This window comes from Prionailurus viverrinus, chromosome B2, assembly GCF_022837055.1.
Source record: "Prionailurus viverrinus isolate Anna chromosome B2, UM_Priviv_1.0, whole genome shotgun sequence".
Classification (NCBI taxonomy): domain Eukaryota; kingdom Metazoa; phylum Chordata; class Mammalia; order Carnivora; family Felidae; genus Prionailurus; species Prionailurus viverrinus.
In genome coordinates this window covers 30,624,393-30,649,337 of record NC_062565.1, presented here as the reverse complement: position 1 = coordinate 30,649,337, position 24,945 = coordinate 30,624,393, and the positions used below count along the sequence as shown (strand labels likewise).

Genomic DNA, 24,945 nt, shown 5'->3' with positions numbered 1-24,945 from the left:
AGGGTAATGGGGCCACAGTGCTGACTCAGAGAGGCCCAGGGGTGGCAGGGAAATGACAGAGTCAAGAGAAGGAAGGTGCCAGAAGAGCCTCAGTCACCCCTGCTCAGCATCTCCCCTGGGCTTCTTCCACACAGCCCCAGAAGAGGACACGCCAGCCCCCTGGCGCCCAGCCACAGAGGCCCCCGAGCACCCTGAAGGGCCCCAGCTAAGGACACTGGCAGTGAGCGACATAACCCCAGACTCCCTGCACCTCTCGTGGAGTGTGGCTCAGGGCCCCTTTGACTCCTTCGTGGTCCAGTATCAGGACACGGATGGGCAGCCCCAGGCCTTGCTCGTGGATGGCAACCAGAACAAGGTCCTAGTGTCGGGCCTGGAGCCCAGCACCTCCTACAGGTTCTTCCTCTATGGCCTCCATGGAGGGAAGCGCCTGGGGCCCATCTCAGCTGAGGGCACCACAGGTACTGCCGGTTGAGGGCCCTGTATCTAGGCCTCCCCACCTCTAGTCTGGGACTGAAAGGGCTAAAGGGGGTGCCCAGAGGTGGTGACACATAAGCAGGGTACTATAGAGGGAGGAAGGCGTGCACTAGCAGTCCTTGGCTCTACACACGCGTGCTCACTGTGGGTCCCACCTGTCAGTGCCAGCCCCACATTAGCTCCATTTCGCAGATGGGAAACGGGAGGCCGTGGTGGGGTGGTAGAAGAGACTGCCCCAGGCCACCGAGGTGGTGTGCTTCTGTCTCCCACCCACTCTGTGCAGGGCCTGCTCCTGCCGGTCAGACCCCAGGGGAGCCGGGGCCCCGCCTGTCCCAGCTGTCGGTGACTGATGTGACCACCAGTTCGCTGCGGCTCAACTGGGAGGCCCCATCTGGGGCCTTTGACTCCTTCCTGCTCCGCTTTGGGGTCCCATCACCAAGCACTCTGGAGCCCCACCTGCGTCCCCTGCTGCAGAGGGAGCTGATGGTACCAGGGACACGGCGCTCAGCGGTGCTACGGGACCTGCGTCCAGGGACCCTATACACCCTTACGTTGTATGGGCTGCGTGGGCCCCACAAGGCCGACAGCATCCAGGGCACGGCCCGCACCCTTAGCCCAGGTAAGGCCCCCACGTTGGGCACGTTCACGTGCTGCCCCAAAGTGTGGGGTGGGGGGTCTTTGTACTTTGTAGGGTGGGACCTAGTGCCTCAGCCAGAGGGAAGGTCAGTGAGTGGTGGAAGGCTTGGAGGAATCTACAGAGACTTCCTCTTCTAGATCTAGAGGAAAGGGGTGGTGGTGAGCAAGTCTGGAGCCACTGGGGCCTTGGAAGAAGGGGTGCGGATCCTGGGGCCAGAGGCCCCCTGCCCTGTGCCCTCACTGCCACTCCTTGGCACCCACCCCCCTCAGTTCTGGAAAGCCCCCGTGACCTTCAATTCAGCGAAATCAGGGAAACTTCGGCCCTGGTCAGCTGGACGCCTCCACCATCCAGAGTGGACAGTTTCAAAGTTTCCTACCAGCTGGCAGATGGAGGTGACACCCTTTTGCCATGTCCTCACCTGCCCTCATTTCTCCTGCTCCCTGCACTCTAACAACCCTGCAGCCCTTCCTTGATTCCCTGGGCAAACTCCCAAGCCTGACATGTTTGCAGGGGAGCCACAGAGCGTGCAGGTGGATGGCCGAGCCCGGACCCAGAAACTCAAGGGGCTGATCCCAGGCTCTCACTACGAGGTGACGGTGGTCTCCGTCCGTGGCTTTGAGGAGAGCGAGCCACTCACAGGCTTCCTCACCACAGGTAGGATGGACTGAGACCCGGGCGGGAGGTAGGGGGAGAATGAGGGAGGAGGGAAAAGGGGGTGAGGCCAGCAGGGCTTGGGAAGGTGAGGGGTGGGGAGAGGAGCAGGGGACAGCTCTGAGCCCCCTCCCTTCTCCCAGTTCCTGACGGCCCCACCCAGCTTCGTGCGCTGAACTTGACGGAGGGATCCGCTCTGCTGCACTGGCAGCCCCCCCAGACCCCTGTGGACACATATGACGTCCGTGTCACAGCCCCAGGGGGTGAGCGAGGCTGAGGCCTCTGGAGAAGACTCGCTGAGGGTGGGGAGAGGGGCTCTGGCAGGGCACGAAGGGGACAGATGCTGATGCTCACCCCCACTCCCAGCCCCCCCACTGCAGGGCTCAACCCCTGGCAGTGCTGTGGACTACCCTCTGGGTGGCCTTGTGCTCCACACCAACTACACGGCGACGGTACGGGGTCTTCGGGGCCCCAACTTCACCTCCCCGGCCAGCATCACCTTCACCACAGGTACGGCCTGTGAGGTGTGCGTGACAGGGGGAGGGAAGGTCCAGGGGAGCTAGGATGGGCCTCATCTCCATCTTCTGTTCCCACCTTCCCCTCCCAGGGTTGGAGGCCCCCCAAGACGTGGAGGCCAAGGAAGTGACCCCCCGCACGGCCCTGCTCACTTGGACTGAGCCCCAAGTCCCGCCGACTAGCTACCTGCTTAGTTTCAACACCCCTGGTGGACAGACCCAGGTGCCCCCACCCCTCCCTCACTGGCCGACTCCCCTCCCGGGCCCCCCTCCAGGAGGTACTGCCCCCTCCTCTGCTTCTCCCAGTGGGGCTCCACCTCCCTCTCCCCTGACCTGCTCCCTGTGTGTCCCACAGGAGATCCTGCTCCCAGGAGGGGTCACCTCTCACCAGCTCCTGGGCCTCTTTCCCTCCACCCCGTACAGCGTGTGGCTCCGAGCTATGTGGGGCGAGAGCCTCACACCACCTGTGTCCACCTCCTTCACCACCGGTATTTGGGCACTGGGACCTAAGGTCAGGGGCTGAGCAGGCAGCAGGGGTCTAGGGTTTGGGAAGAGGACTCAGCCCCTCATTCTCCTCTTCTCAGGTGGACTCCGGATTCCCTTCCCTCGGGACTGTGGGGAAGAGATGCAGAACGGAGCCAGCACCTCAAGGGCCACCACCATCTTCCTCAATGGCAACCGCGAGCGGCCCCTGAATGTGTTTTGTGACATGGAGACCGACGGGGGCGGCTGGCTGGTGGGTGGCAGACGGGCCCCCGAGGCTCTGCACGGGGCGGGGGCTGCTGAGTCAGGAGCCATAGGCTGACGGTGCCTCCACCTGCTTCCCTGCTTCCCAGGTGTTCCAGCGCCGCATGGACGGACAGACTGACTTCTGGAGGGACTGGGAGGACTATGCCCATGGCTTTGGGAACATCTCTGGGGAGTTCTGGCTGGGTCAGTGCCTCACAGGGATTGGGGACCGGGGAAGGGGTGGAGGCCCTGTGGGCACCAGAACCCTGATGAGAGCACTCTCCCTTACCCCCAGGCAATGAGGCCCTGCACAGCTTGACAAAAGCCGGCGACTACTCCATGCGCGTGGACCTGCGGGCTGGGGACGAGGCCGTGTTTGCGCAGTACGACTCTTTCCGAGTAGACTCTGCTCCCGAGTACTACCGCCTCCATCTGGAGGGCTACCATGGCACAGCAGGTGAGGGGTGGGCCTCGGGGCCGCGGAAGGTGGGGCAGGGGGAGGGGAGGCCCTCACTGCTCCTTCTACACCTGTGCAGGGGACTCCATGAGCTACCACAGCGGCAGTGTCTTTTCTGCCCGTGATCGAGACCCCAACAACTTGCTCATCTCCTGCGCCGTCTCGTACCGCGGCGCCTGGTGGTACAGGAACTGCCACTATGCCAACCTCAACGGGCTCTATGGGAGCACAGTGGACCACCAGGTGAGGGGCCTGGGAGGCAGCCCAGAGCGGGGAGTGGGTTGGGGTCCAACCTGCTGGGGTGTGGCAGGACAAGTTACCGAGCCGCTTGGCGCCTCAGGGCCCTCATCTGTGAAATGGAAGAATGATGCCAATCTCCCCAAGTTATCTGAAGGGGGAAATGAGCACGCTTTATTGGGTGTGAAGGGCCAGCCCAGATTAAGCCTCAGTCTTTGCGGTTGAGGATCATTGAAGCGGGTGGGGGAGAGGAAGGGCGATTGACTTCTGGGAACCATCTTCCCAGAGGGCCGGTGGGGGGGGGGAAGAAGGGGGTGGTGGCAGCCAATGGGATGTCTGCCTTTGACTCCGTCTCAACAACTCCTCGCCCAGGGGGTGAGCTGGTACTACTGGAAAGGCTTCGAGTTCTCTGTACCCTTCACGGAAATGAAGCTGAGACCAAGAAGCTACCGGCCCCCAGCGGCCCGGGAAGGCTGACCACTGCTCACCTCTCCGGCGCCCCAGTATGACTGCCGAGCACTGAGGGGTCGCGCTGAGAGAAGAACCAGGGGCCACCTTCACTCTCCAGCCACCGGAGGGAGCCTTCTCCGTCAGCGATCTCACAGCACCATGTTTACAGGGGGGGAGGGAAGGGGTTTGTACGGGAGTAATAAAAGGAGAAACTGAGGCATGTGTCCGGCGTGCATCCTGCCCTGTCACTGGTGCTGGCTCGGCCCCGGGGCCACTGCTCCCCGGGGCTGCAGCCGCACCTGGAAAGGCTGCATTGTGAGGTTGATGCCACAGTGGGACCTGGGTCGCAGAGAGGGCAGCGGGCCCGTGGGGGGCAGCAGCGTGAAGGCGTGGAGCAGCCGCGCCAGCACCACAAAGAGCTCAAGGCGTGCCAGCGGCTCACCCAGGCACACTCGCGCTCCGCAGCCAAAGGCCAGCACTCTCGGGCTGGTGCCTGGGACCAGGAAACGATCTGTGGGCAGAAGGACAGACCCAGGGTTCGGTAGCCGCCGGGACTAGCCTCTGCCACCCCCACGCCACGGGCGACCTCCCCGCCACACACCCGGCCGGAACTCATGTGGCTGCTCCCAGACTGTGTCGTCCAAGTGGGCGCCTTGCAGGTTGGGGATGACAACTGTGCCCTCAGGGATGTCGTAGCCTAAGATGCTGAGGAGAGGGTGGAGTTAGAGACCCGCCACGATTCCCCCTTTCCATCCCATGCATCCTCAGCTCTCGGAAGTCACCTGCTATGCCGTGTGGTGCGGTGAGGCAGGGCCAGGGGCACAACAGGCCGCAGGCGTAGCACTTCAGCGATGGTGGCGGTGAGCAAGGGCAGCCGTGAAGGGTCTTTGAGCGGGACTCGGGAGCCTGAAGCCCCAGGGCCCAGTTCACAGTCCAGCTCCTCCTGCAGTCGCTGCTGAATCTGAGAAATGGGAGCAAGCCTGGTGTCTGGGGTCAGAACCTTGTGCTAGCTGACCCACAGCCGCCCGGCCTCCCAGGCTCCGGCGGCTCCCTGAAGCAACCCAGTGGAACCTTCCTGCCAGCTAGGAGAAACCGCCCCCTGGGTGAACAGAGTCTGCATGGGCGCCCCAGGGGCTGAGTTCTTGTGGCCCCGGCCAGGCTGCCCCCAGGGTGCACCTCAGGGTGGTGAAGCAAGAACGCCACAGCCCAGGAGAGGGTGGTCGCTGTGGTCTCAGTGCCACCAATGAAAAGGTCCACCACAGACATATGCACGTGTCCTTCAAGGAGCCGTCCATGGCCCTTTTCCACTCTTGGCTTCCCCATCCCTTGGAGCATGTAGTCGGTCATGTCCCTCCACTGGCCTGCCACCATGCTGTCCTGTGGGAGGGAAGGCAAACCAGCCTGAGTGCCTGGTTTGGGGAGAGGAGTCTCAGGGGGGCAACAGGTTCAGGACTGGTGGGACGCCTCGCTCTGGGGCAGTGGTATCCCTGGCTGTGGGCTGGGGGCAGCCGGGTCCACACAGCGTTCCCACCTTGTGCTGCCTCAGCTGCTTCTCTACAATGCGGTCCCTGTTCTCCAAGGCCTGCTTCAGCCTCCGGAGGCCTGGGTTGGGGAAGAACTGGGGCAGGGAGCAAGAGAGTGGAGCTGCTGGCAAGGAAGCCTGCTCTCCCAGCCCTTCCTCCCAGGACCAGGGAGTCTGGGCTCCACCTCCTCACCCTGAGAAAGGGAACTATGTCCAAAACTTGGATGGACCAGTGCTCCCAGCTTTTCATCAAATCTTGGACACAGTCATGAAAGGCATGTACTAAGGTGTCCTCCTGCCAAAAAAAAAAGGGGGGGCGGGGGCAATCCTTTCAGTTCAGGACCAGAGAGGACCAGGGAGGGGCTAAGGAAGGGCCCAGGCACATAGGTGAGAGCAAGAGAGCCTTTACCTTGTCTCCAAAGGTGAGGCAACAGATGACACTGCAGGTGAGGAAAGAGAACTCCTTCTGGATGGCCACAGGGGTGCCGGCCTGGGCTCTCATGCGCTGTGGAGAAGGAGCGGGAACTAAACGGGCCACGGAGCTGCAGGGAGAAGTGAAGCTGACCCGGGGTGCCTGTGGGAGTCCAGCCTCACCTCACAGAACTCCTGGGTCAGCTGCTCCACCAGTGGCTCCATGGAGTTGCGGATGCCCAGCAGCAGAGCGGAGCGGGTGAGTTTCTTATGAGCCTTCCAGAGCAGGGAATAGTCCCCTAGTGAGAGGTCCTGGTAGGGCTGAGATACCAGCTTATCTGCGAGTAGGGGAGGGGTCGAACTGACCAAGGAAGCCACAGGCCTGACCTTTCCTGCCTCCCCCAGCCTGGTACTTCCCTCAAGAAATGCCCCGATGCTTACAGGAGGGCATCTGGGGTCTGCCAGCAAAGTCCACCCATCTCCTGATCATGGCCTCCTCAATGGTCCTCTTAGAGTTCAGCACCACCACATCTGGGGGACAGCCAAAGCAAGATGTCAGCAGGGAGAGGCCCCTACCTCCCCACCGTGGTGGGGCCAGGGAGGAAGCAGACTCACCTTGCAGCCCGAGGCGGAGCCTATAGACAGGGCCCAGTTTCTGAGTCAGACCAAGCAGATAGATGGGAAGGTCGGGCTGCAGCAGGTGTAGGAAGCCGGGGGCAAGAGGTGGGAGGTGGAGGCTCCTGTACTTCCACTTGTTCCACAGCAGGCGGGCGCCGGCCAGCGCGGTCAGCAGCAGCAGCCCAAGGAGTAGCATGGCCAGAGACCCAGGCACAGGCCCTGGCGCGGCCACTTATAGCTTTTGAGGCCCTTCATCCACCTCGCTGCTCGGGCTCTTCTGGGGCCTCCTTGGTCTCCTTCCCTCGGGTCCCTGCCCACTGTCCCGCCCACACAGTCTTGGCAAGACACCAGTCGACCTGGCCTTGGAGAGTCCACATTTTAAAGAGCAAGCTTCTCATCCATCAAGAAGAAAGGAAGGGAAATGCAACCCTGACCTTTTCTCCCACAGCTGGAATCAGTTTTCTGGCTGCAGGTCAACCAGGCAGAAACACGTAGTCACTCTCTGGCCTGAGCCCTCTCGTCTGGCCTGAGCCCACCACCACCCCACCCTGGACCACGTTACTGCCACGGACTTTGTCTCGGGGAGACAATGGCCGTCCCTACCTATATGCTGTCCAGGATCGCCTGAGGAACAAAATGAGTTGAAAGTGGTCTGCGTGTTTTTAACTTACAGATGGGGTGGCCACGCGGCCTGCTTTGCCTGGGTCGTCCCAGTGTAATTATTCACTCTGCCGTATTTCAGCCTCAAAAGTTGAAGAAGATGAAGAATTATGTGGTCCCCCAATTTGGAGCTCTTGCTATGTACTTGATATATTCTTTGGTCGCAAGGAAAAGAGACCAACTAGAGATGGCTTGAGCCAAAAATAAGAATTATTCTCCAAACACAGTGGTATCTCAGAGAACTGAATGAAGAGCAGGAGAGGGGACCTCACTGGCCTTGGAAGGACAGGGACAGGGGAAGGAAAAGCTGAAGAGAGGGGCCAGCTCCTCACTTGTCACTCCTCCTTCCTCCTTGTCTGCCGCCCACCCTCTGGTGTCTCTCTGTGGTCCAGCTGTGTGTGACCCCAGGTACAGGCAGAATGGGGCTGCCTTCAGGGTCAGAGGCCACAGGTTATAGGTCCAGCCCCAGGGCGAGGGAGGGTTCCTGGTATGACTGAACGTGCCCCCCATAGATGCCAAAGTCCCCAGGAAGGAACCAGATAGCCACAGCTGGGATCATGGGTCCAGCCCTCTCCTGGAAGCTGTTGCCATAGGGGGTGGGGACCTGGCAGAGCAATCAGGAACCACCTTCTTTGAGTGAGGAGGCAGTTGAGGGGCTCAAAGGAGGGGCTTGGGGGAGAGAGCATATCAAATGGGTGACAGTGCCGAGACGTCAGGGCTGCCTGGTGGGGGTGGGGGGGTGGGAGGTGACCTAAGGCCCAGACCATCCCCCAACTCCCCATCCCTGGCTCTGTAAACTGATCCCAGCACCCAGGACTCATTAGACCTTCTCCCCTCGAGCTTTACTCAGAGCACAGGCTATGTGGCTGGAGACCCTGAGTAGAGACACTGGCTGTGCCACCCTCCAGCTTAAAGAGGTAACTGCAGGAAGTCCTGGTGGAAGAGGCTCAGGCTCAGCCTGGACCCATGCCCAGGACCGGGAGGCAGAAGGCAGGGGTGGGATTCCTAGGGTTGGGCAGGCAGTAATAGCTGCTCCCTTCCTCCTAGTCGACCTCCTGGACCCAGGCTGCATTTTGTCACAACTGCAGCTGAATCCCTGGCTCTCATAAGTGGGTTTATGCCACCCATGCTGACTAGTTTGGGAAGAGAGATCTGATGGGCAACCACAGGGCCATGGAGACAAGAGCCCTAGGAAGCCTCTGAAATCCCAAAGAAGGCCAGAACGTCTCAAAGTTGCATGGAATAGGAGGGGACTCCATTCAAAAGAACAGTGACCTGGAAAGCTGGCATGATTGTGAACAAACCTTCACAAACTGACTTGAGATCTGGTACCTTGAAAGCCTGTTGATGCTTGATCTTGTTACCAATGGCATTGTTGCCAGCCCCATCCCTCCACCAGCCCCCACCTCCAAATCCAAGCTTCAGACATAACGGATTACATGCAGTGCCCCCAGTTGTGCCCAGTCCTGCCCCTCTGGGCCTTTTATATTCTCTTCCGTCTGCCTCAAATGCCCCTCGTGCACCCCCAGTCTCTTTGCCTGACTCCTCAGCCTTCGGAACCCAGCTTACATGTCACTTCCTCCGGGAAGCCTGTCCCTCTTCACTTCTCCCAGATCGGGTCAGATGCCCCAACTGTGTGCCACTTGGGACCATTCAGCTCCCGGGCATCACACACTTCACAGGGGATGGGGACCTGGCACAAGGAAGGTGTGGCAGGGAGTGAGAGGCCCACAAATTGCTGTTGGACGATTGAATGGCAGGCTGCTGAACAGACTCAGCTTCCATCAAAACTGATCTCGGCATATTTCTCTAGAAGGATTTCTAGGTCGGCCCTGAAGACCCAAGGGGTGCCCCCACACAGGGGGCAGCTAGGCAGGCAGGTGAGAAGGGTTCATCCAGTAAAAGAGCAGTCTCCTTAGTGTACTGACATGCATAACACTGGGAAAGTTACCTAATGCCACTGGTAACAAGACCAAACATCAACAGACTTTCAAGAGACCAGATGTCAGCCAAAAGCGGGAAACCCCAGAACTCCCAACTGCACAAGGGCAGAGCGGGAAACATGTGGCCAGACAGCCATTCATAAGGCAGAAGAGCTGAGGTGTTAAGCTGAGCACAAGCCCTGCGTGAGGCCACAGTGACTGGCTACAGCGGGACAGTGGAGCGCCCCACAGGCACAGCAGAAGAGAGGCCTCGGTGTGGTGCTGGATCCTGTGCAGGCTGATGGGTCACAAGTCTACTCGGGGTGGTCCTATGATGGATTGAGCTCGCAGGGTGTCATCTGGGAGTGTTCAGGGAGAGCTGGATACCCCAAGGGTCATCCAGGCTCTGACAGCTTAAGACCATGCAAATCCTGGCCTGGGCCCCCCTGGAGGGGAGCACTGCAGTCAGTCCTGGAGACACACATTGACACTTTGCCGCCAAAGACCTTTATTGAGTCCCTGGTCCTTCCCAGGGACCACGTCCAGGGGTCCGGGCACAGCAACAATCCAGGCATCACCTTTCCCTGGCTCGGGCTCCTCCTGGGGGAGATGGGAGGGCAGCCCTTACACCTGGCACCCCTGAGAGCCATACACCTCAAGGAAGTCATTGAGCTGGGCGCAGGCTTCCCGATGGCGGGTGCTCCGGCACAGGCGTTCAGAGGGCATCTCCTCAACCCAGCTATTCGAGTCCAGCAGGTACTGGGGGCTGTAGGGGCAAAGGGACGGTCAGCAGGGGTGGGGAGGATAAGCTGGTGGGAGAGGAGAGCATGAAGCGCCTGGCTCCTGTGGGGGCAGGGTCTGGGTGCTGGGGATCTGTTCCCTCATGAGGTGTGAGGAGAGCAAGAGACAGAGGGGCCCGGAGAACTCACTCTCCCTTGAGGTCATAGGTAGCCCCGTCCAGACCCAGGATCAAATATTCTTTCCCAGGTTCCAAGCGAAGGCGGCAGGAGGCTCGAACCAGGAAGTTTCGGGTCTGACCAGCAGTGGCCTTGGTGTCCTTGGCTGAGAGGATAATGTGCATGAGGGTTGTCAGAGGAGAAGAGAAGGTACAGGACAAGCAGGGACCAGGGGCTATGCACGGACCCGTTCATTTTGCCCTCACTGTGCCTAATGGGGAGATACAACTGCTTTCCTATTTATGGACAAGCCCAGAGCTTCTAAGATGCTGAGGGGCTTTGAGCTCAGACTCTGAACTTGAGCTATTCCAAGCAGCCAGGCCGCAAACCCTGACCTCAGCTCCCTAGATCCCCCCAGCCCCACCCACCCAACTATTCCCTTCATACTGAAGTGCAGGACTTGGCTGATTCTGGTCTCGAAGAGGCGAAAGGCAGCTCTGCCATCTTCTCGGAGGACCTTAACCTGGAAGCCTACAAGGGAGTTCAAGAGACGGGAGCACAGGTTTGTCCCACCTGAGGCCGAGAGGAGCAGGCCCAGGCAGAGAGGCCTTGGGTGCGAGGGAAGACTGACCGTACTGCACTCGGGGGTAGTAGCAGGCAAACTTCATTCTGTACCCGGCCTCTTCCTGCAGGCCCCGCTCCAGGGCACGACGCTGTCGAGGACACTTCCCTGGTGTCAGGGGGCCCAGATGAGACAGTGTAGGCCCCAGACTCGCTGTCTTCCCACCCCCTGCCCCAGGCCCTGGCTCTCACCCTCAGCACACTGGCAGACGTCAGCAGAGCACAATGTGGACAAGAGTTTGCTCTTAGTGGGTGCCCCATAGAAGATAGAACATTTGTGCTCTGGAGAAGAGAGAGGGCAGTTAGAATGTAGGTCCCCCTCACTGCCTCCCCAGTCCCAAGGAGCCACAGGACACCCCTGTCACCCTGCATTGCCCCAGGTCCCAATGTCCCATATGGGGACACCTACTCCAAACCTCCCAAGTGTCTCCCAAGTCCTCACCAGGGTTGTAGTAATCATACAGGGTTGCACTGGCCGGCTGTACTAGCCCCACGGCCACCTCCTGCACAGCTCCAAAGCCCACGCACTCCCGGGAGGTGGGGACCTGGCACAGTGGGGAGGAGCGGTCAGGGGCGCACACCCTGGACCCTGAAGGCCACTGTGCTGCATATCCTTGACCTGTCTCTGGTACTCGTTGGTCTTATCTCCAGTGTCCATCACATTCTATTACCTTCCGGCTGCCAGAACTCTAAGAACTGCTCCCCAAGGTCTCTGCTGACCTCACTGCCAAACAGTGACCTCATTCCAGTCTCCAGTGCCCCTGGCCCCTTGGCAGAGTCCCACATAATGGACATATTCTGCACAAAACTCTCCAAGCTTAAGGCTAGTTTTTAAGGTTTTTAAGGTCATCCCTGGTTCTGACCTCGCCATTCCTGACCATCCCCCTTCTTCCTTCCCAGAGGCGCATTCCCTGGCCCTGGCTCCCCCTGTCCCCTGCACTTCCCCGAGGAGGTCTCAGCTACTCCCTGGCTTTCACCAAACCCTTCCGGGCTGATGATTCCCACACTAAACATTCAGCCTCATTCTTGCATTAGGATTTTTGTGGGACCTATAAGTTCTCCAAATTCACTCTGACTGCCCCTGAAGCCTACCCACCCTCCTGACAGCCTTGCTTCCTCACCGATGCAACTGGGCCTTCCTTTATCTGTCACCCTAACGGCAGCTGCTGTCACTCTCCCATGCTCCATGACGCTGCAGCTCACAGCTTAGACCCAGACTCCTCTCCTCACGCACACACTGGTCCAGTTCAGCCCCTACCCTGCCCCTTTCCCTCTTGCACTGGGCTGCCTAGGTCAACTCCTTGCCTAGAAATCTTCCTGGCTCCTCATCTTCGATGGTGTTCAACCAAACTCCTCTGCCTGGCTTCCCAGGCTAACAAGGTCTGTCTTCCCTGACCCACACATACCTGGCTAATGGTGTTACAGTATTGACACAGCTTTTTCACATTTTCCCCAAGAGATTACAGTTGATGTTCAAAAAACGCTTGAGGGCACTCAAAGGGTTAATAATTCTTTGTTTTAGCCAAATAATGGCACGAAAAGACAAAAACTCATCCAAGACCAGTATCACTTTATAAAAGAAAATACATTTTAATATCAAAAACAAACCCCAGGGGCGCTGGGGTAGCTCAGTCGGTTGCTTAACCGATTTTGGCTCAGGTCATGGTCTCGCTAGGGCTTGGAGATGACAGTGCGGAGCCTGCTTGGGATCCTCTCCTTTCTCTCTGCCCCTCCCTGGCTCTCGTGTGCACATGTGCATTCTCTCTCTCTCTCTCTCTGTCTCCCTCAAAAATAAATAAACTTTAGGGGCGCCAGGGTGGCTCAGTCAGTTAAGCATCCAACTTTGGTTCAGGTCATGATCTCACAGTTCATGAGTTTGAGCCCCGCATCAGGCTCTGTGATGACAGCTTGGAGCCTGGAGCCTGCTTTGGATTCTGTGTCTCCCTCTCTCTCTCTCTCTCTCTGTTCCTCCCCTGCTTGCACTCTGTCTCTCTCTCAAAAATAAATAAAGGTTTAAAAAAATTAAAATAAATAAACTTTAAAAAACAAAAACAAAGCCAGAAAAAACTAGGAAGGTCAACAACAAAAAACAAAGGCAGCCCTCAAGTTGAACCAATTCAGCTTTATGAGCAGCTGACTCTCAAGTCCTTTCCTGCTGACTGGCACTGGCCCCCACGCCGCATTAGGGGCTCAGCCCCATCGCCTACAGGCAACGCAGACTCCCGGGCCTGCCCCTGACTCTGCTCTGGCACACTTTTGTCCTGTCTCCCTGCTCACATCCCAAGTTCTCTCTAAGAGCACTGGCTGCTCGTACAGCTGTCTCCTGGGAAACTTCGTAACACATGCTCAGTAAATCTAGTGTGGTCTATTCCCTGCATCACCTCTCCCTGCTCACCGAGTCAAAGTACAGCAGGACGTGGGGCCCCTCAGTCTCGAAATGACTCACGTATTGGTCAGAGAGGGAGGTCAGCTGTGGGGAAGGAGAGATGGTCACAGGGAGGTGGCCCCGGGCCCTGTACAAGACAGGGCTCAGCAGCTGGAATGGCTTCAGGGATGGAGCAGGGCTCCAGAGGGCACAAGGGGTCCCTCTGGGCAGGTGACCGCACCTTCTCCAGGTCAGCACGCAGGGCACTGAATCCACTCAGCAGGGTGATATCAGCAATGGCCATGCCCGAGAGCCCCACCTTGTCTTTCCGCCTGCAGAGACATGTCCAGGTCCCACTTGCACTGGGTTGCAGATGCCCAGCCCAGCCTCGGTCCTGCTTCCGTCTCCCAGCCCAGCAGTTCCCCCATGTCAGGTGCAGCCCCCAGCACCCACCAGATGCACACGGTGTACTGCACTCTGGACTCCTGTTCATCAGCCACCTTGGGTGCCTCCCGCCGCCGGCGGCTCCGCCGTCTCTCAAACAGCTGCAGGGGTGTCACGGTCTGGGAACCGGTGTCTGGATCATCCTTAGCTGGGAGCTCCTCATACACATAGTCCTCATAGTCCTCATTTGCTTCCACTGCACAGGGATGGCATTGTGGCTTGGCCCCTGTCACCAGCCCCCTGAGGGCCCCACAGCCTCCAACCCCAACACTCACTTGTGTATTCGACATGGCCCATGACCGTAACTTCAATCTGAAGATCCTCACAGGTTGTGTTCTTCATGTCCAGGACATTGTAGGTACGAAGGATCTGGCTCGACAAGGAGTGAGAACAGAGGACATTTGGGGCCCAGGCCTTTCTCCAGAGCCATAGCTGGGGCATCTCCTGGGCTGAGGGATTCCAGGCCTTCAGCCCCTCTCACCCCTCCTGACCAGTCCATAAACATGGGAGGCCCGGGAATTGGGTTAGCTGGTGGGTCATGGGGAGCAGGGACCAGTACTCAGGGGCAAGCACTCTACACAGTGCACAGAGGAGGCTGGGATGGAAAGCTCAGGAAAGGCTTCTGGCCAAAGCTTGAAGGAGAAGAATGAATGTGTCACTTGGGGGAAAAGCAGCGTAAGGACACTGAAAGCGAGGAGAACTATGTAGATGAGTGGTTTTGTCTGATCAGGGAGGTGGGCAGGGGTTCGATCGTGTATGTGGAAGAGTCTGACTTTTCTCCAGGGCTAATCTGACTAGTGTTGTCAGGAGGTTGATCTCATGGCAGTGTGGACAATGGATCAGAGGGGTAAGATATGGGGGTAGGGAGAAGTTCCCAAATCATCTTAGCAGAGTCCAGGAAACAAGTGACAAGAGCCCAGGGTGGCAGGGGAGCAGAGGAGGAATTACTGGGACCATAAGGAAGTGCTGGGATGGGGACACTTAAGATGGCCTCCAGAGTGGCGGCTGGGCTCTTGTGGGGAAGGGGCTCTGTCAGCCAGATGAGGGGGCACAGGAGGAAGAAGGGGTTTGGGATGTGCCATGTCTGAGGTGCTGTGGGACACATGGGCCTGTGACTCAGGGGAGCAGCCTGGGTTGAGGTGTTGCGTGTGTGCACCGTCAGCACTAAAGGGTAAAAGGAAATAGCAGGTGCCCAGAGAAGGTAGAGACCAGAGTGAGGGAAAATGCCCAGGAAAGAGCAGGGGGGCCACCAACCCTGTGGTGTCTCCCTCCTTCCCCAACCATGAGCTCTGCCCTCAGGCCTCCCACTCAAGACCACAGCCCCTCCCTGTTGGGCCCTAGGCATCCAGTGCTGCTGGCTCTCACCTTCAAGGTCCCTTTGCTGTTTCCTCCTATCTTCACGTTAATCTTGCTGCCCAAGGAAAACTTGCAGGAACAGAAAAGGGAAAAGATGTCAGAAAGGCACAAGAGGGCACAACGTTGCTCCTATTTACTTCCTCCCTGAAAACCACCTCTTCTCTTCCACCTCACACTCTCACACATCTTCATGTACAGTCTCACCTCAGCCTCCTAAAAACGCTGTTTGGTACCCTCTGCATTTATTAATTTTGAGGTGGGAAAAATGAAGCTCGGAGGTTATGTGACTTTCTCCAGGTCACACTGCAAGTCTTACCATGAGGATATCAGCAAGAGAGGCCATGGGGATTCCACAAGGGGGGAGGTGGGCTGGGGATGGCTTCTGGCCTGGCCGCAGTAGGCCCAGGTGTCATGGCAAGCCAGGTGAGGGAGTGGCTCACCTCCAGCTCCTCCTCTAGGCCCTGAACTTGGTGGTTGTTCAGCTGCAGCTCATGGGACTTGAACCCATTGCGGCCTATGGAGCTGAGAGTCACATTGAGCCCCCTCTCTTCCATGGTGTGGGAAGCAATCCAGTATGCAGACAGAGCATCCAAGGCCATCACCGTGTCCTGGGGAGGTGAACCAGGACTCAGGTACTTGGTCTCAGGGCCACCTACCCCAGAGCCCCAGGGCAGCCCCTACCTGGGTGCTGCGGAAGCCCCCTTGGAAGCTGCCCTGGTGAGTAAGCCAGGCTGCAGCATGGTCGGCCGTCTCTGACTTGCCCTCCTGTAGCAGCAGGTGGAGCAGGCTGTAGGCTGTGGTTTCAATCCACAGGGCTGGGGCCTGGGGTAGGGGGTCTGCCGGGCTGTGAGGAGCCAGGGTGGGTGGGACAACATTGCTCTGAGAACCAGTGACTGAGCCCCAGTACACATTATCTGGAAGTGAAGGGAGATCCACAGGTGAATGGGGGCCAGGTCCTTGTTGCCTGGCCCTGTGACGCTCTCTGTGTCGGGCTCTCCGGATTCAACCCCAATTATCTTGCTTATGCTTTCATTCCCTCTTGAGGTGTTCATTCAATTTCTCCCTTTGGGCACACTCAGGGGTCCCTGGCTCATTGCCAAAACTTGACTCACCTCCAGTCTTCTGGGCCATGGCCATGAGATTGTTGTGGGCAACACGCCGCAAGTCCTCGGGAGCCTTGGTGAGAGTCAGGGCGTAGGCAGTGATGGCAGCTGCATGGGCCCCCAGGATCCCAGCGCTTGCTCTCTCTCCCAAGAAAGTATTTGCTTTTGAGATGGAGGTTTGCTAGAAGAAAGTGGGAAGGCAGGTCACAGAGCTGGACACCTGGGTTCCTGAAGAGAAAGGGAGAGAGCTGGGGAACAGGAAAGGGCAGACCCCTAGGTGCTCTTACCACTTTCTGCTTCAGCTGCTCTGCATTGTCGTCCTGGAAGACGGCCAGCCCATGCTGAAGGGCGATGACCACAAAGGCCGTGAGTGCTACAGTCTCATCATCTCCCACCAAGCCCCCCTAGTTGAAGGGGGTAGAAAAGGAGATGTCAACTAGGAGCAGGGAGGGGCAAGGAGAGTCCTCCCACCTAGGCTCCTCTGTCCAAACTCCCAGCCCCGAACCTGCATGGCCCTGTGTATGACCGGGTGGGGGTCCTGGAATGAACCGTCAGCCTGCTGCTGGGACAGCAGCCACCTGGCCGTCTCCTGCAGCTTTTCAGGTGAGCCGCCCACCTGCTCCTGAGCCAAACTCAGTACCTTCAGCACAAAAGCCGTGAGCCTAGAGGGGAGGAAGGGATAGTGGGGAATAGTGACTGGTCCCTGTAGGGGACACATCCCCATTCCCTCAGACACCTGGTTATTCACCCTCCCAGGGCACCTGGCTCTGCCCCCACCAGCCCCAGCCCCTGTCTGAGACCCAGAAACACTCTCCCAACCTCACCAGGTGCTGCTGTCCCGTTGTATCCAAGCCCCATAGGAGCCATCTGTCTTCCGAAACTGTTGGATCCGCATGTAGCCTTGGAGAGGAGAGGCAGCTGCTGAGGCGACACTCACTCTCCCACTGTATGTGCCCGAGGCCACACTCCCCATTCCCACCAGGTGCCTCCCTTCTTCTCCCCTCTAGCCACTTGGGTTGCCCCTCTTCCTTTAACTGCCCTCTCTCAGCCCCATGCCTGCTTGCCCCTGTGCCCAGAACCTTTCTGGATCAGATCCACAGCATGGTCCTTGGTCTCAGGGGGCAGTGTGCTCCACTGCTCTGTCTTGTCCAGGTAGCGGGAAGCGGCCAGTGTTGGAGCCAAGAGGATCATGGTTTGTTCCCCGCAGCCGGTGGGAACTCTCAGGAGGGAGGCAAGGCCTCCTGGTGACAAGGCCCCTTTAGAGCCCAAAGTGTCCAATGGATCTGAGGCTATAGGGGAGGTGGAGGGTTAAGGATCAGAGAGCAGGTCTGGGAACCCATTGGGATCATGGGATCAAACAGGGGTCTGTGGGTTTTCACATGAATCTGAGGGTGCTCCCGGGAAGAGACTGGAGGACAGCTCCCACCTGTAACCCTGACAAAGCTGCTGAAATCTCCATCAGGAATGATATTGGGATCAGAGTTGCCAGGAATCTCCAAGGTGCGGCCTCGGTGGTCTGTGGAGATGGGGGAAGTTGGCAGTCTGTTTTGCTGCCCATACCACCCCCCACCCCGCCCCCACCACCTACAACCCCATTAAGACACTAATGGCTGGAGGCAGGGGGCTGCTCACCCAGGGGATTGAGTTCATAGACCATCTCCTCCGTGTGGATGGCCCCTTCCTTCTGTCTCAGGGAAAACATAGCTGTGAGAGGTCACATAGTACCACAGCCTGCCCTTCCCAGGGCATACTCCCCAGGACTTAGAGTTTGAACTTCAGGGACAGAGTTGAATCAGAATCGTAGAAGATGTAAATAGACCAAGGCATTGGGTTTGGGTGTTGGGTCTCTGGCCTGGCCAGCAGAGAGGGCGCAGGGGTGTGGGGGTATAAATCTGGGAGCCTGGGGACCTGGATTCAGGTGCTCCACTCACCTGAATTTGTAGAACCTTAGACACTGCATCCCCCACAGGGAACTCCAAGGACCCTCGAGCCACCACCTTCAGGGACACAGCAGCAGCTGCCATGGGCACCACAGAGAAGCCAACAGGCCGGGCAGAGCTCGCAGGTACCAGTACACTCTGGGCCAGCCCTCCCCCTCCAGCCAGGCACAGCCCCTCCACTGGGGTCACATGGACGCTCACCTGGGTGCAGGAAGACAGGGATGGCCAGAGCCTCAGCCCAGTTAGGCTCCTCACCCTTCACCTGCCCCAGCTCCCACCCACTCCCCTTTGTGCTCAGGCTCCTGCAAGGCCTCACAGTCAGATTTTTATCCAGGTAGTTGTAGAGGACAGGTCGCAGCTCAAGCTGCTCAAAGCGGCGGACAGAGAGGGGCAGGCGGAGGTGCAGGTGGAATTCACGGAACACTCGGAGCTGGGCCGGTGTAGCCACACACAGGCCTGAAGGACAAGGCAGGGAGGGATGGAAGAGGGGGCAGAGACCAGAGGCAGGGGGCACCATGGCCGCAGGGCCCCAGGCAGGAGGGGCAGGGGATGACCCAGATCTGCCCCCCACCTGCCGCCACATATTAGCCTCCCAGCCCCAGTGCATGCCAACACAGACTTCTCCAGCATTCTGCCCCGAGTCCTATACTAAGAGCAAAGGGCTAAGTGGGGAGCCTAGGCTGGAGGGAGACAGAAGCAGGAGGCCTGAGGTCCAGGCAGGGCAATCTCACCTGTGCTTGCAGACAAGCTCACACCATGGATCTCCCATGTGGTCAGAGAGTCAGGAAGCACCTGTGACAATCTGTGGTGGGAACGGAGAGAAGCCCTGTCACACCTTGGGCTGGCTGCAAACACAGCGCAGAGATAAGGCCAGGCCCACCGCACCCCCTCACTGGTAGAAGCGGTCCACTGTTTCCACTCTCCAGAGCCAGTTCTCTGGGAAGAAGCTACGCACAGCAATGTCATCTTCATCGATCAGGTCCTCCTCCTGCAGGGCCTCTAGGGCTAGGGAACCACAGTGGAGGGGAATGAGGAGGGGACCATTCTGCCCTTCCAGGTGCTTCTTCCTGTCCCCCAGCCCCACCCAGAGCCTCACCTCGGGCAAGGCCCCCCTGGCTCCTGGACTGGGACTTCTTGCGCAGGCTCTCCGCAAACTGGCAGCAGGACAGGAAGGGCTCCTGGCAGCCTGGCTGCCGCACACGAGCCGCCCGCTGCTCACAGGAGCGTATCATGGGCAACCGTGTCAGCCCATCCTGGCAGCAGCGCCTGGCTTCCTGGGAAGCATACTCGCCCACTGCAGGGCCAGGTGAGAGTAAACGTGGGGGAACCGGAAGGAGATACATCCCATTCCCCACCCTGACCTCCAGATACACAAGGACTCACCCTGAGAGATCAGGAACTCAAACGAGGCCAGTGGAGAGGGCCTCCATCTACATTCAACCCCAGAACTCAGGTCTCTGGCCCCAAATACCATATACAGGCTCACTCAGTAGCAGAGCAGCCAAGAGGCAGAACCCCCTCACCCTGACCCTTGGGCCCAAGTGGAGAGCTACATAGGCACCCACAACTCACGCTTCTCATGAATCGCCTTTTGGAAGTTCACGTTTCTCTTTTTCCGGGTTTTCTTCTCCTTGGGACAGCTCATACCTGGTAGAAAGCAGAAGTGCAGCCAAGAGTAGGGTGTATGGCCTCTCACCTCCCCTCCCTGCCCCCTTTCACTGGCCCAGCCCATCCTGCCAATCCTCTTCCCATTTTACACCCTCAGACCCCTCCTCCTTCCTGATTTCCCTACCACCCAACTCCCCCTTCCTCCTCTGTTCTCACTCTTTCTGACTGAGGTCAATACGTCTCCATCAGAAAAGGCCAGACCAGCGGCCTCAAACACCTGACGGGCATTGTCCCCACCTCCAGGACCGCAGCCAAGGTCATAGCTGTTCATAACCTCGAAGACCTGGCAAGAAAAGGCTGGGATGTTGCAGACAAGTTGAGGGGCCAGATTGGCGCTCGGCTTCAGGTGAGAAGGCAGGGTACGAGCAACCATGAAAGACATACAGAGAGTAGGGAAATAGAGACCACAAGGGGCTGGGCTTGAGGGAAGACTGGGGGTAGTCCGTGGGGGAGCTTGAGTGAGATCTAGGGGCTGGGACCAGGGCTCAGGGCTCAGGACAGCAGGAGAATGAGCCACAGAGAGGAGGGAAGGCTGGGGAGAACAGAGGGTCTTGACAAACCTTGCCCATGTTGAGGGGTTTGTGGGACCTCCCACCCACAGCATACAAAGCCATGTCCACAGCTCCCAGTGCCACCAGGGCTGGAGAATCTGTTTGCAACTGGAGCTTTACAGGCTCCCCAGGATGATATGTCTTGCTGCTGTCCACATTCAGCTCCAGCTGGCAGAGGCAGGAGGTAGGGGGCAGTCAGAGTGGGGAGAGCTTCTTCATTCCCTCTTCTTTCTCTCTTAACCCCCTAACACACAGACACACCACCTCTCCCAATGCCAGTTACCTTGCCCTCACAGGCCCCGGCCTGGACGTCCACTCGAAGGGAGTTGGCCACTGGGATGCCCCCATGATAGTAGAAGGCCACAAGGTAGAAGGAGGGTACCAAGTGATGGTCCACAAACACAGAGACTGAGGTCAGTTCCCCTCTGGGCTCTCGATTCACAGACACGATCCGGCCCCGGGATAGGATCTGGGTCAAGAATTGTTTCCTCTTCACTGCCCATCCCCAATCCTGAAACCATTCCCTCCAACCCCAAGGGTTCTTTCCTGCCTAAGATCCTCCCTGCACCACCCCCCCTCTCGACAACCCAGCTTATGCACACCATGTAGTAGTAATGAGAGAAGCTGTCCCCACTGATGCCCACAGCTTGCAGATTCAGGTTGAGAGTGTCCCCGACACGAGGGGGTCGAGGATCTGGCCGCACAATGGACAGGAATGGGGAGCCTGAGCGTGGGGCTCTCACAGCAAACCTGCCTATGGCTGGATGAGGGGAGCCTGCAGACACCTGGAAAGAAGAGCAGGGCAGGCATAGGGTCAGTGGCAAGGACCCGGTACCCAGCTCCTTCCCCCAGCCTGGGACATGGATTCTTAGAAAGCCAGCCAGCCAGCCAGCCTTTATTTCCTTCTGCTACCCTGTCTCACGAGTGGGAGTCCTACCAAGAGCTGCACTCCTGAGATGGTCGGAGAGGTAGCAATGGGAATAATGACTTGGCCACTCCCATCTGTGTTTCGTTCAAAATCCTGGATTCTAGAAGCAGATCCAGAAGACAATGTGGCAGAAACTTTGACAGGAACACCAGAAGCTGGGGAGCCAGACATGTCTCGGACCAGGGCCTAGGTGAGTGAGGGTGGGACAGGCAAAGGAGAGTGGCCAGTGAGGCCGTGTGCCCTCCTGGCAACATCCCCTCCCCCGACTCATCCTCCCCTTCCAGATGAAACCTGCAGCAGAAAGGGGGCCCCAGGCACAAGGTGTCGCTTAGTCTTGCTAAGATCCAAGGAGAAGGGAGATGACACAAAACGCCAAGATGTGAGCTCTGCTTCCTCCATCTCTCCCCCTGCAAGACAGAGGTGGAAGACAGAAAGCCATAGCCAAGGAGAGAGAAACAGGAGAGCAAGGAGGAACACAGCTCAAGTGTTTCCTGCCCACCAGACGGTGAACCCCTTAGGGCACAGGTCATCTTATATTCATCTCTGTTTGCAGAAGCCAACACAGGACCCAGCACACAGATAGTGTTACTATATGTCTGCTGGCTGGCTGGAGGGATGGAGGGAGGGAGGGAGGGAGGGAGGGAGGGAGGGAGGGAGGGAGGGAAGGAAGGAAGTATGGAAGGATGAGTGAAAAAAGAGGGGGGTGGGAAAGACATCTTCTCCCAAAACCACCCAGAAACACAGCTGGGGAGAGACAGTCTCCTGGATCTTCCCTGGCTTCGGGTATAAGACAAGGGTAAGAGGAACAGAGGATGGTGTCGATGCTGGAGAACAGAGGGTCAGCTCAGAGGTCAGAGGCAAGGGTCTGGGATCATAATCAGGGAAACCTCTCACCTGGAGACTCAATGATGGCAGCTGCAACATAGAGGCGCAGCCCCGGGAGGTCAGCAACATTAACCTTAAGCTTCTCAAGGGCACCCTGAACCTCAGCCTTTGAGAGGGAAATATGGCACTGGCCATCTACCAGCTGGGGCAAAGAAGAAAACAGGGTATGGGTGCGATTTGTCTCCCACTTCACCTCCCCCACACCCTCCTCACCTTCCCCACACCCCCACCCTCCTTCCTACCTTGGTCTGACTCTCCAGCCCCCGAAGGAAAGTCTTATCACCATCCTCACCCAGGAGCCCGAAGCGCACATATGCCACCCCTTGCACTGGCTTCCCATAGATGTACCTGCCGCCACAGAGAGATCAAGAAGTTAGGTCTAGGAAATAAGGGCAATGTCTGCGGTGGGGAGGGGGGCACGCTGAGGCAAGGGGGAGGCAGGGCTTCACAGTTCCTTCATACTGAGTGGCGGGCTGTGGGTGCCCCACGTGGGGGATGGGAGAGTTACCTGGCCTGGACGTCTAATTGGATTTCATCAAGAAAGCCAGGCGTTGTCAGGATGTAGGGCTTTCCGGGAACAATCTTCACCTCAAAGTTGGGAAGGACTGACCCGGGGTGAAGGGGTGGCAGGTCAGACTCTAGCGAAAGGACCCTTCAAAAACGTCCCTCCCCTCAGGGCTGTGGTACCCATACCTCCCTGCTCCTGCCCTGCCCCCCCCACCTCTCCTTCTATCCATATCTCCTTTAGGAAAGGAGCTGCCTGTCCCTCGTGTCTCCAGCTCTTACCATACTTCTTCACCTCAAACTGGGTGCTGCTGTTAGATTCTCGGCCGTCTGAGAACCGGGCTGAGATCTTCCATGTCCCTGGCCTACAAGTGGGAGAGGGACTCAGCCCACTTGTGCAAGAGGCACACAGACAGCCAGAGGCCTGGCTCCCAGGAGGAGGACTGACTGGCAGGGGGTGGGGGGGGACCCGAACTGGGGGATGTGGGGGAGAACTCGAGGTCTGACTGGGCACTGGAGGGGGACAGCCAAGGGAAATAGGAATGGGAGGGGCCATCTCCAGGTGGGGGGAGCTCACTCTGAGATATCGGGAATCACAAAGTCATCCTGGAAGAGGGAGGAGGGAGTGTACACTTCCTTCTTCCGCACAAGGAGGCCATGAGAGTTCTGCAATGGGAGAAGTGGTTATGAGAGGGAGGTCAGATTAGCAGCCCTGCTGAACAGAAGGTCAGAGGTCAGGGTCTCACCTCTACTGTAACCGTAAGAGTGTCAGTGGATGGGCGCATGTTCTGATCCAGAGCAAAGACTCGGTACCGAACTAGGAGAGGAAGGCAAGAGGTGAGCAGGAATCCATTTGCAAAGGGTGGGTCCGGCCCCCATTGCTTCCAGGGATTGAGGGGAAGGACAACAAATATTTGCTAAGCAGCCTTCCTGTGCGGCATGATCAGGCTATCTCACTTACAGGGTGTCAAACGTGTCTTGAGCAGACTGGGTGACAAAGGTAGAGGCCCTGGGGCTCAGACTCACCCCGCTGGCCAGGGTTATAAACGGGCTGGTCAGTCTGCAGAAAGAGATGCCCTCGGCGAGAGGAGAAACGCAGGTTGACACCCTGAATGTCTGTATTTCTGGACAGATAATTCTTCAGCCACGGTGACTTGGCCACTAGCTGGACCTCAGGGCCACCAAGGAGGAGGTGGAGGCCACAGCTTTCTGCATCTTTCAGGGAGACCTGTCAGGAGCCGGAGAGGGAGCAGATCACAGAGCAGAAGAAAAAAGCCAGAGTCCGAGATAGAAACAGGAAAGGCAACAGTGTGGAGATGGGGGGAGAAGAGGAGGGGAGGGAGGTTAGTGAGAAGGCAAAAGCACTTATAAGACAGAGGTGGGGACATCTGGGTGGCTCAGTGGGTTAAGCTTCAGACTTCGGCTCAGGTCATGATCTTGAGGTTCGTGGGCTTGAGCCCCAAGTCGGGCTCTGTGCTTACAGCTCAGAACCAGGAGCCTGCTTTGGATTCTGTGTCTCCCTCTCTCTCTCTGCTCCTCCCCCACTTGTGCGCGCTCTCTCTCTCTCTCTTTCTCTCTCTCTCTCTCTCCCTCTCCCTCTCTCTCTCTCTCTCAAAAATAAATTAAGTAAATGTTAAAAAAAGAAGAAGAAGAAGACAGAAGGGAACAGGGTGACAGGGTGGGAAGTGCTAAGAAGCAGTAGAAGGGAGTGGAGTCCAGTTACCTGGAGGCTAAGGAGCACAAAGTCTTTTTCTGAGCTGAGGGTGAAGTCCACCTGTGAGGAGCAGAGTGCTTTCAAGCCGGATGGGTTTCTCAGGAACACTGATCCTGTCACTACCTGTCCCCGGGGAGCATCCTGGAGCTGTAGCCCCACTGATAGAGGAACCCCCAGGTGAACCACAGAGGGAGAAAACAGGAGCAACCTAGGGAGAACAGGAAGGGGTCAGCATTCAGTGACACTCGGGCCCCCCCACCCCTCACTCCACAATTAGGTCCCCCACGCCTGCTCTCCCATCACCAGCCCTGTCCCGCTCAAGCACTACAGTGTCCTTCCTCCAGGACCTGGGCTTCTGCAGAGACAAGGTGAAGAAGTTGGACATCCAGATCAGCCCCCAGAGGAGCCTCATGGCTGGAAGATCCAAGAGAGATGAGACCCGTCTGTCTGCCTGCTCCTTTCTAGTCAGCCCAGAGCTTGGAGCAGATTTGACTCTGGACCTTGCTCCTCCCCTGGCCAAACTAAGCTGGGAAACCATGTGACAGGCAAGAAATGCAACTGGCCCTAGGCCCAGTATTTGGAGGGGGTAGGGCACACACCCCGGGCACCTGGGTCTCTGAGAGAATCTGAGGAAATCCTGGCTTGGAGTTACATATTGTCCTTCCCTGTTAACCCCTCTCACCCCAG

General features: G+C 58.1%; 3 protein-coding genes across 11 annotated transcripts in view; 1 reads left to right on the top strand and 2 right to left on the bottom strand.

Moving 5' to 3' along the window:
* The window catches only part of TNXB (tenascin XB), a 57,078-nt gene extending 52,712 nt beyond the window's left edge, over window positions 1–4,366 (top strand). For all 8 annotated transcript variants that reach the window (XM_047859783.1, XM_047859777.1, XM_047859785.1 and 5 more), the window contains 13 exons: window positions 135–458; window positions 758–1,093; window positions 1,381–1,503; window positions 1,622–1,765; window positions 1,906–2,025; window positions 2,129–2,272; window positions 2,370–2,500; window positions 2,633–2,765; window positions 2,862–3,013; window positions 3,114–3,210; window positions 3,302–3,463; window positions 3,543–3,706; window positions 4,073–4,366. In XM_047859783.1, coding sequence (XP_047715739.1) covers window positions 135–458; window positions 758–1,093; window positions 1,381–1,503; window positions 1,622–1,765; window positions 1,906–2,025; window positions 2,129–2,272; window positions 2,370–2,500; window positions 2,633–2,765; window positions 2,862–3,013; window positions 3,114–3,210; window positions 3,302–3,463; window positions 3,543–3,706; window positions 4,073–4,177 — 2,135 coding nt within the window. In that variant the 3' untranslated portion in view covers window positions 4,178–4,366. The remainder of the gene's footprint in view (window positions 1–134; window positions 459–757; window positions 1,094–1,380; window positions 1,504–1,621; window positions 1,766–1,905; window positions 2,026–2,128; window positions 2,273–2,369; window positions 2,501–2,632; window positions 2,766–2,861; window positions 3,014–3,113; window positions 3,211–3,301; window positions 3,464–3,542; window positions 3,707–4,072) is intronic.
* Window positions 3,853–6,998, bottom strand: LOC125166105 (steroid 21-hydroxylase). Its single transcript, XM_047859803.1, has 10 exons — window positions 6,699–6,998; window positions 6,525–6,614; window positions 6,267–6,421; window positions 6,082–6,177; window positions 5,866–5,967; window positions 5,682–5,768; window positions 5,327–5,527; window positions 4,933–5,111; window positions 4,752–4,855; window positions 3,853–4,661 (listed from the first exon to the last, which is right to left on the bottom strand). Exons 1-10 carry the CDS (start codon window positions 6,895–6,897, stop codon window positions 4,396–4,398), a joined length of 1,479 nt encoding a protein of 492 aa, XP_047715759.1. The 5' UTR covers window positions 6,898–6,998; the 3' UTR covers window positions 3,853–4,395.
* A 2,769-nt stretch (window positions 6,999–9,767) lies between these two features.
* Window positions 9,768–24,765, bottom strand: LOC125166099 (complement C4-A-like). Of its 2 annotated transcripts, XM_047859786.1 has the most exons (41): window positions 24,606–24,765; window positions 24,268–24,466; window positions 23,571–23,772; window positions 23,291–23,361; window positions 23,122–23,210; window positions 22,827–22,909; window positions 22,549–22,645; window positions 22,283–22,388; window positions 22,050–22,182; window positions 21,447–21,562; window positions 21,165–21,341; window positions 20,830–21,012; window positions 20,511–20,696; window positions 20,237–20,395; window positions 19,833–19,959; window positions 19,581–19,655; window positions 19,105–19,302; window positions 18,902–19,013; window positions 18,740–18,810; window positions 18,325–18,464; window positions 18,000–18,209; window positions 17,701–17,752; window positions 17,495–17,584; window positions 17,148–17,357; window positions 16,893–16,968; window positions 16,574–16,730; window positions 16,356–16,472; window positions 16,078–16,249; window positions 15,647–15,879; window positions 15,406–15,573; window positions 14,975–15,034; window positions 13,885–13,978; window positions 13,619–13,805; window positions 13,407–13,497; window positions 13,196–13,270; window positions 11,243–11,345; window positions 10,993–11,082; window positions 10,811–10,909; window positions 10,627–10,710; window positions 10,213–10,345; window positions 9,768–10,049 (listed from the first exon to the last, which is right to left on the bottom strand). In XM_047859786.1, exons 1-41 carry the CDS (start codon window positions 24,668–24,670, stop codon window positions 9,908–9,910), a joined length of 5,232 nt encoding a protein of 1,743 aa, XP_047715742.1. In that variant the 5' UTR covers window positions 24,671–24,765; the 3' UTR covers window positions 9,768–9,907. The 2 variants fall into 2 exon arrangements, 1 of the variants encoding a protein (XP_047715742.1); XR_007152349.1 differs by lacking the exons at window positions 9,768–10,049; window positions 10,213–10,345; window positions 10,627–10,710; ... (4 more) ...; window positions 13,407–13,497; window positions 13,619–13,805 and having other exon boundaries at window positions 13,921–13,978; window positions 15,282–15,573.
* Between the last annotated feature and the right edge of the window lie 180 nt (window positions 24,766–24,945).

What these genes read in the sequence shown, in the direction of transcription:
- LOC125166099 (XM_047859786.1), bottom strand. Translation starts at nt 24,670, where the DNA reads ATGAGGCTCCTCTGGGGGCTGATCTGGATGTCCAACTTCTTCACCTTG. An exon ending in GTGATTCCCGATATCTCAGA is followed by an intron (nt 22,910 to 23,121) that starts GTGAGCTCCCCC and finishes TCCCACTTGTAG; the next exon opens with GCCAGGGACATGGAAGATCT. An exon ending in TGTGGATCTGATCCAGAAAG is followed by an intron (nt 16,969 to 17,147) that starts GTTCTGGGCACA and finishes CTCCTCTCCAAG; the next exon opens with GCTACATGCGGATCCAACAG.
- LOC125166105 (XM_047859803.1), bottom strand. Translation starts at nt 6,897, where the DNA reads ATGCTACTCCTTGGGCTGCTGCTGCTGACCGCGCTGGCCGGCGCCCGC. An exon ending in GCCTCACCTTTGGAGACAAG is followed by an intron (nt 5,968 to 6,081) that starts GTAAAGGCTCTC and finishes TTTTTTTGGCAG; the next exon opens with GAGGACACCTTAGTACATGC. An exon ending in CGCACCACACGGCATAGCAG is followed by an intron (nt 4,856 to 4,932) that starts GTGACTTCCGAG and finishes CCCTCTCCTCAG; the next exon opens with CATCTTAGGCTACGACATCC.